General features: G+C 39.1%; 1 protein-coding gene across 1 annotated transcript; it reads right to left on the bottom strand.

Moving 5' to 3' along the window:
* Positions 1–369: 369 nt before the first annotated feature.
* Positions 370–8,744, bottom strand: dnaaf2 (dynein axonemal assembly factor 2). Its single transcript, XM_089004475.1, has 3 exons — positions 8,610–8,744; positions 6,211–8,342; positions 370–2,442 (listed from the first exon to the last, which is right to left on the bottom strand). Exons 2-3 carry the CDS (start codon positions 8,242–8,244, stop codon positions 2,086–2,088), a joined length of 2,391 nt encoding a protein of 796 aa, XP_088860601.1. The 5' UTR covers positions 8,245–8,342; positions 8,610–8,744; the 3' UTR covers positions 370–2,085.
* Between the last annotated feature and the right edge of the window lie 625 nt (positions 8,745–9,369).

Raw genomic sequence — 9,369 nt, 5'->3', positions numbered from 1 at the left:
TAAGTCTCTGCTTAGCTCTTCATGGTCCTTTTCCTTGGTATTTAAAAAAGAAATAAAAACACACAATAAATTCCTCTAAAAAATAAGATCAGACTTATTGTATATTGATGTTTTTAGTTTTATACGTTCAGATTCTGCTCAAATAAAAGCAAACGAACCAGGAATTACAGTCACACCTCAGTTTATGAACGCAATTATTATTAATAATTAATATTAATAATTATTATTATTATAGCTCATGTATTTTGTTTTTCTACTTTCATCACTTTGCTGCTGTGAAATGTAAATTTCTCCACTGTGAGACTAATAAAGGCATATCCAATCCAATCCAATCCAATTGGTTCCCAGAAAGTGTAAGGCAAAAAGTGTGTCCTTTCAAACATTAATTTTCCATAGGAAACCATTAAAAATTTGAATAATCCATTTCCAGGTCCCCATAAAACATAGTTTAAAAAGCCTTAAAACTACACCAAATATACCTTATTTTATGTATAATAAATGTGCTATTGTATTGTAATTAAAGAAATAAACTGTACTGTATAATTACGTCGTTTTATTAACCTTTGTGATGGTCGTTGATGTAGTTGCCTATCCGAGTGAAGTTGCCGTGCTTTCTCAGTGATAATATCCTCACTCACACGGTCCCCTGCGAGCTGCTTTTCGTTAATCCAAATCAACAGACGTTTTTCAACCTCTGCTATTGCCTTAGACAACAAAAACACACTTAGCCACGCGTAGCAATGGTCGACTTAGCATACTGGCACTGGGACGCTAAGTCACAAAAACGCACCCCTCGTTCGTGTTTTTCGATGATCTCCTTCTGCTCGACCGTAATTTTGTTTTGTATCCTCTTCGGCTTAACACTAGCCTGTGGTGGAGTCTTTTTCAGTCCCAAAAAGCAAAAGTACTCCACTCGAAAACAAACCATGTATGCACTCAGAGAAAGGGTGTGTGGAAAGGTAGTCTGGCAGCCACTGTGGCGCTGTTCGGCTGTGCGGTTTGGTATTCTTCCGCCGAAAACTAGTCCGCCAGCCATTGTGGCGCTCCGTGTGTTTCCCGAAAATTAGTTTGTATGCCAACATTATATTCATGTGAATTTAATGTTCGCAAGGTGAAAACTTCGTTAGCTAAAGCGAGGTATCACTGTATTTGTCACGGTTTGCAAGGTGGTGATGGCGGGTGCGGTGCCCAAAAAGCAGGCAGGAGGGAGCAGTTAGTTGTTTGACAAATTGTACTAAAATAAAGGTCAGCAGGAACAAATGTAAAACATCAAAATCATCTGAACAGAAAAAAAGTATCAAAATAAAACCAAGTGTAAAAGTCCGCCAAGGTTAAACAAACACATGCACAGCATACAATGCATGCGATTGCAGACAAAGCATGCAACAAACAATGACCCGACACCGGATGGTCGTGCCGGGAGTCCTTTTAAGTCTCACTGATTAAAACGACCAGCACCTGCGAGGGTGCAGGCAGGGCTGACGTCGCTACCGTTGGTCGCCAATCCGAACGTGGCAGTCCGCCACTGATCGGGACGACGAGCGACCTGTGCAGGTGCAGGCGGGGCCGACAGTGCCACCCGTTGGTCGTCAACCAGATCATGACAGTATTATGAAAGGGCAATTTATCCACTTTGATAATTTTTTAAACGTAACAGTACATCAATATAAAAATATGCCTGTTACACATAAAAAATGAATTTATCACATTATTTTTGAAATACATCTAATATACATTTTTTTAAATCCTTTGATCTTTGAAAATTGCATTCCTGCACATGATGTTGTTCAAGTCAATTAGTGTCATTGCTCAGCACTCAAGGAGACCATTTTTAAATACAATTTTGCACCTCCCACACTTACAAACACTTTAAAGCACTTTTTTTAAAGTACTGTACTCTTAAACACTTGACAACTTGTCAAACAACAGGCAGAGAGTGTTTGCTTCAAACCGTTTATTTGTCCCTCCGCATTTGAAGGTTTGTGGAAAACTGACACAGTTGATAGAAAAAGTCTACAGCGTCCTGTTCAGATGCAAGGTTTTTTAGTATTTAAAAAAAATCAACAATCAAAAAATTCATCAGTCTCAGTCAAGTTCATACATGAGGGAGTTCTGGAAGAGGAATCCCGCTGATGTGGTGTGATCGTTGAACACAGTCACATTTCCATCTTGGTCAATTTCCCTCAATGAGGCAAGCAGTGGCTTCTTGTCTGGGTCTGGTTTTTGGATTAGCTCCTTTTCTGGGAGGCTCTTCTCCTTTTTCATTTCATCTTTTGTGAAGGTTGAGGTGCTTTCCTCAGGTATGTGCCTTACTTTGTCACCTCCTCCCACGTAACAAGCTTCTTCTGGTATCTCACTTGATTCTTTGATGTTTTTCAAGCTTATTTCTGTAGTGAGGACTTCATCAGAGAGTATATCCTCCGGTAGGTCATCTAGTTCCACCTAATAAAAACATCGCTTTATGAGTATTTTTGCTCTATATTACAGTGCAACCAGTACTGAAGAAGTGGTCATTAAATATATATTAAATAATAACTGTTCACTAACAACTGTGACAGGACTGGCCAGATGTCAGCAATTCTCACAAAGCTTTGGCCCAGCGAGCATTTATTATCACAGCATTTCTCAAACTTTTTAAGCCACAGGTGTCAAAGTCAAGGCCCGCGGGCCAAATCCGGCCCGCCACATCATTTTTTTCGGCCCGTGAAAGCAAATCAAACTTGTTAAATTCTATGACGATTGCTAAAATCTGAGCCAAAATGTCATATTTTTGGATGTCAACCACAATAAAAGTCATTATTCTTGACTTCACATTTGAAAACGAGTTATTCATTAATTTGCTGTGTGCTCTATATGTAATATTTGAAGGCATTTAAACATTCTAATGGGTTCCCCAAATTCATAACGGCCCTCGAGAGGAAACCATAACTACAATGTGGCCCGCGGCAAAAAATGACTTTGACACCCCTGTTTTAAACCAAGTACCACCTCATAAATATTCCGACCTCCAAATACAAACACAGTGACTAAAATATGCAAAATGCAATACCTTGATAGACCTACATGTTCGTCAAAATTGAGGCAGTGTGCATTTAATATTTTTGTCAGCGACTGTAACTGATGCTCAAAATAAATACATGTATAAACAAAGCAAGTACATAAAGGAGAATTAGACAATACTGAACTAATGATTCAATGGAAAATAATAGCACCTCATTTTTTTATGTCAACATTCAAAAACAAGCGTTCCTAAATGATTGAATGCAAATGGATCTCAAATTAAAATGCAACGGAACTGTACTTAACAACTATATATTATATTGTATTTTATTTATTATTGTATCTATGCTTGTCTGTGACTGTAAAGTGTAATTGAGAGCTTTGAAAGGCGCTTGAAATAAAATGTGTTATTATTATTGTTATTATTATTGTTGTTATTATTATTATTATTATTATACCGACGCTCCCCGACTTCCGAACATTCGAGTGACGAACAGTGGTACATACAAACATTTTTGTAGTAACATACTGTATGTAGTATTCTCTCCAGTTGTACATGTACATATCTTTATGGGGCGTATATTTTCTTAAATGTATATTTTTCAGTACAAACCAATACAGGTTACTTTTACAAGCCTTAAACATACTTATATAAACCTTAAACATACGTATATAAGTCTTAAATATACATTCCAGACATAATATACCACTGAAGTAACTTAATTATGAACAAACGGTTCAGAACGTATCTCGTTCGGATTTGGGGAGTATCTCTACCGTCCTGGATTTAACAAAACGGACGTGCTTTTGTTTTATTTAGCAAAGCTTGAAGATGAATTCGATGGTTCTTTCACGTTCGACAAGACTAGCGGAGGTACCAGGACCACAGTGACAATTACTCTGAAGGAATAAGTGTATCATTCCAGTTGTATAAAATGCCACTAGGTGACAGTAGTGTTCGACTGGAGACTGGAGTCTTCAAAATGTGAGCTGTGCTGTTGTAGAGCCCAGATGTCATCAGATCTCAAAACAAAAGGTAATTACAGCTATTGTTGGAGTAGGTGTGGTGTTTTTTTAGATATTTTTTAGTGGATGCTACACTCTCTGATTAATTGGACAACTGCGCCTACAGAGACTGTTAGTGGTTGAAATGTTGGACCACAGCGTTCTCTTTCAGATGTCAGGAATTTCTGCTTCATTTGTTCTTCTCATTTTCAATTGGCAATCGAAAAAGAAACGAAAAGTAGACTGATTATTTCATTTGTTTTGAATGAAACATAAACAATGAAATCAATAGAACAGATTGCATATTTCAGTTTTAGACTCAGATTTTTAAAAATTGGGCTCAGATTTTTAAAAATTGTGCCCTAATATTTCATTGTTCAGGTTGACGTCGTCTGAAAATGGCTTTCAACGCACGTTTTAGGTAATGTACGAGGATACATCTTGGGGTTGAAACTGAATACATTTTGCAGAAAGTGTCTTTACGAAAATAAATGTCTAAAATGTCTCAACGCTGGTGATTCAAACTCTGTATGAACATGTAGTTTAAATGTTTTTTTTAATCCAGTACATCGATGAAAAGGTTTCTTCAGCCGTCATCTGTACTTCTTTGAAGGTGTCGGACGTTTTGCTTCTTATCCATGAAACTTCGTCAGCAAACTAAGGTCTTACTGGTAGTTTAGGCCCTATATATATATATATATATATATATATATATATATATATATATATATATATATATATATATATATATATATATATATATATATATATCCCTACTGTCCAGACATGGCGGTGCCGGACTCTGCTATGATAGGTCTCTGCTCTCAGGTTGGGGGGAGCAGAGTACTACTCCCTGCGGCTCCACTGATTGTTCCTATTCTGACTAAGGACTGGCCTGATGGCCCCACTTCCTCCGGTATCACTTCATCAGTATTGCTAATCCTATGTTGCCGAAGAAAGCTGTTGTACGAACGATCCAAATTGAACCTCACCCCACCATATCGATTAAGTGAAGGATTTCGCAGTTTTATGAAAATTGCTTCTTTTACTCCCCTTTCAAACCATCTATGTTCTTTCGCTAAGATTTTAACCTCATTGTCGTCAAATGAGTGGTTGCTAGCTTTTAGGTGCATATGTACTGCCGATTGAGGCCCACTAGTATTATCCCTGCGATGTTGATAAAGTCTTCTTTGGAGAATTTGTTTAGTCTCCCCAATGTACTGCTCTTTACAATTTTCATTCTTACAATGTTTTGAATAAACTACTTTTTTTTTTCATTTGGCAGCCTATCTTTTGGATACACTAATTTTATCCTTAAAGTGTTTATTGGTTTGAAATGTAAGGTACTGCTACTCCTCTCCTTTTTGTAACTTCAGAATTTTTAGTTTCATTCCCTCTTCTTTCTTTCTGACATTTGTTAAATGACCATTGAGGGTACCAACAGTTTGTAAGTGCTCTCCTGATATGTTTTGACTCCTTTTCTCTACCTTTGGCGCTTGTTGGTATTAGTTTAGCCCTATGCTGGAGGGTTCTGGTGACTCCTAGTTTGTGTTGTAAAGGGTGGTTAGAATCGAAAAGTACGTATTGGTCAGTGTGCGTAGCCTTCCTAAAGACTTCTGTTTTTAGCGCTCTGTCCTCTTGTATAATTACTTTACAATCCAAAAAGGCTAGTTGGTTCTCTTTAATGTCCTTGCGAGTAAATTTAATGTTGATGTCTACCGAGTTGAGGTGATCTGTGAAGGATTGAATTTCTTGTTTTATTAATTATGACAAAAGTATCGTCCACATATCTAAACCAGTGTCTAGGTTTTGTCCCCGGGATGGATGTGAGGGCCTGTTTCTCCATCTCTTCCATGTACAGATTAGCCACTATGGGTGAAACTGGTGAGCCCATAGCACAACTATGAATTTGTTTGGAAAATGTCTCCCTAAATTGAAAATACGTAGTATTAAGGCAGATCGATGGACCACTCCTGTACGATTGAGAGCTTACACAGACGTTAATCCAGTACAGCAAATTTGTGTGGGCAAACAAAAATATTGAATCATTATTCATGCAGTTTTTCATTTTCCGATAAAAGCTCCATGTTATTTTTTAACTGTATCATGTTGCATCCTAAAAAAAATGAAAATAATATCAGACTTATTTTTGAGGACTGAGTGAAAATGGAAAAGATGCATGACACACAGATTGTCAAGACTCACCTTCACATCCTTTTCTTCTGTCTCTACAGCTTCTTTCATATTGTTGTTCCTCAATTGGGCGCTTGAATCTAAATATGCATCTTCTGGCGCCACAGAAATCGGCAGTCGTTCAACACTTTGTGTGTTTATTTGCGCATGCATTCCCCCCAATGCATCTTCTCTCACTTGCATCTTTTTATTTTCACTGTTATTGGTCAGACCTTCTTGAATGGACAGTACACCTTGTTCTCCAGTTCCCTGTGTATCCTCTTCACTTCTTTTCTCTGTCAGCTGCTCCTCTTCCATGACGGGATGTTTACCTTCATTTTCAGTGAGATTGACCTGACCTTTTTTCATGCACAGACCGTCCCGTTCTCCAGTTTCAAGTGTGTCCTCTTCCGCAAGATTTTCACATATTCTCTTCTCTGTCAATTGCTCCTCCACACTGCCATCTTTTTCTTGCTGGTCATCCATCTCGGATTTCTCACTCCCCTCCTGATCTTTCTTCACCTTCTCTTCTGTTTCTTGCATGAAGGCATCTTTTACTTGAGCGCTTGAGTCTGAACATGAGTGTGCATTTTCTACACGACAAGTCGGTGAAGTGGGGACCGCAGGTGAATTCTGGAGCAGATCAACATTTTCTGTGTTTTCTTGAACGGATTCAATTCTCTGTGGTGTGTTTGCGTCGTTCACTAAATCCTTATGTTTATTTTCATTGAGGTTAATCAAACTTTCTTGAATGTAAAGAACATTCTGCTCTCCATTTTCCTGTTCATTCTGTCTTTTTTCATCAACTCCATTTTCCCCCACATGTTCTTTACTTGGTCCCTTCTCTTCCACATGCTCCTCCTTACCAACATCATCTTCCTGATCATGCATGATGGTTTCCTCACCGTCAACACTGTCTGGGCCTTTAACCACCTTCTCTTTAAGTAATTGACTTTCTTCAGCTTGCATCTCCCGTTCCTCTGTGACACCTTCCGTCCCGTTATTACTCCAGCAAAACTCCATCACCTCATTGGAGGGAAGTACGGGCAGCGTAATCGTCAGTTGCCTTCTCTGCTTGCTGAACTTGGCTTCTCCTCTCTCCTCGTCCACTGGGTAGGACAGAGGCAGCTCCAGCCTGTAGGCGGGCGTCTCCGACTCCAAAAGCAGACTTTTCTCTTTCACTTCCAAATTTGCATCCGCCACTGACTTCAGTAGGGGTACGTCGATAGTGATGACAATCTCTTTGGGCCTGGGACTCTTTCCGGAGTCTCTGGAGCATCTGAAGTCCTGCAGGTCGATAAATGATCGATATTTAATGGCGTAGCTGGGCTCGGTGGGCCGTTTGCTTTCCTCATTCTTAATTTTGAAGCTTTGAGGTTTGGGATCAGGGCTGGGTTTGTTTTTCTTTTCATCTGGGTAGGGGAAGGCAAGTGGGTGATCTTCAGGAGGTTTGTCTGTATATCCAGAGATGGGTTTACGAATGACACAAGGCTGAGGTGTGCCCTTGTACTTTGTGTTCATCTCTTTCACATTGTTTTTGTCCAGCGTCACCTTAAAGGCATCCTGGATTCCCTGAATGGCCGTGCTGCTCACCATTTGCATGAATTCAGCCTTTTTATTTGCTAGGTGTAAGGTGTCAGGGTGGAATATAACATCAAAGATCATGATTTTGTTCCCTTTTGGATCGGTATCTTCCCTTCCTGGGTGAAGATTGTGAGGCAGTGACCAGCACTGCCCTTTACGTCCATCCTCAGACACACCCCACTTACACTCAGGCTTCCCAACTTTGTCATTCGCACAGATGTTGATGTAGCACTTCTGCTTGCGGTTCACACTGGTCCTCAAGGCCCTAAATGGCTTTGGGTGGATGAACTCAATGTTGTTTCCCCTCTCCTTCTCCAGAATAGCAATCTCTTCCTCATAGATTCTCCGATTCTCTGGATCGGCTATTTCCTGGGCATAATCATTCAGCATTTCCCTGAATTTCTCATCTTTAAACGCCTTAGTCAATCTCTTCATTTCATCTGCTGTCATGTTGAGCTCTTTTAGCTTTTCGCCGATCTCCATCGTGAAGTGCAGTTATCGGTGAGAACCCAGAGAAATCAAATTAAAGAGTATATAATAGTGGTAATATTATATCGGTGAAGGTTTTGCTATCAGATAACCTGCAACGAGAACCAACAGAAAAGAACATCTTTGACATCTGTTCGGACCTATTATAACCTCTGCATAGCATAAATTATCGGGTTTTTGTGTGTTTAAATGCTTTTCTCCAGTTTGTAAAATCGCACCTGTAAACAAAAACAACTATGGTGGTGTTACATGCGTTGGCAAACTAGAAATTGATCTAAGGAGAGTTACGATCATGACGACAATACTCCAAGTTAGCTTAAATTGCATCTGTGGAAAATATTCCAGCCGTTTGGACTTACCGTACATTTTTCTCGATTTGAATGGACCCAATGTCTTTCCTGTTTTTCAGAACGTTTGCTGTTACATACTACGGAGGGGCTAACACAATAGGGATCTGCTTTCTTTAAAGGCTCGTTCTTTTCTCCAAGTCGTCGAGCGTGTAATGTCACCATAGCAACCAATAACATCGTTGACACATAAGACAAACTTAAGAAGAGGAAAAAATAGTTTTTTTACGTGTGAACGAATATATGTACTTGTGTTATTATCTACACAAAAAAAAACAATATTTACGTATTTTTTTCACCAAACTAATCGATTGTGGGTTACGTGACTTCTCCTTTCTACGTAAACTTTTTTTGTGACATTCATGTTTTAGGCATATTTTATTGCGTTATAATTGAAGTCTTTCATTTATTGTTATTATTATTATTATTGTTATTTTGTTTATATGTTTTAAATGTAAAACAAGTTAGGGTAATGTTTCAGTTCAGCCACCAAGTGGCGCTATTCACCGCGCACCAGGGAACTAACCAAACCGTGATTAAGTCGGTCAGTAAGGCAAAGGGGCGAGTTTGGAGGCAAATGATATGATTGGTCGCGCCCCCCGACAGTTAATTTTTCGCTCTCTCTGATTGGATGGAGGGCGCTGTTGTTATGTGAGACCAGGACAAGAAGCATTGCGGTGTCAAAAGTCGGAGGACAATATTCGCACACAGGATGCAAGTTGTTGTTATATCAATACAATTTTCATTTTAAACAAATAAATATTTAAGTCAT

The sequence above is a fragment of the Hippocampus bargibanti genome, linkage group LG09 (assembly GCF_051943395.1).
Source record: "Hippocampus bargibanti isolate YZ-2025 linkage group LG09, ASM5194339v1, whole genome shotgun sequence".
NCBI classification, from domain to species: Eukaryota; Metazoa; Chordata; class Actinopteri; order Syngnathiformes; family Syngnathidae; genus Hippocampus; species Hippocampus bargibanti.
This window is presented reverse-complemented; position numbering and strand designations above follow the sequence as displayed.

Bases quoted from the DNA above. Each gene is read 5' to 3' on its own strand.
- dnaaf2 (XM_089004475.1), bottom strand. From the start codon at position 8,244: ATGGAGATCGGCGAAAAGCTAAAAGAGCTCAACATGACAGCAGATGAA. The intron at 2,443-6,210 runs GTGAGTCTTGAC...TGTTTTTATTAG, and splicing joins CAGAAGAAAAGGATGTGAAG to GTGGAACTAGATGACCTACC.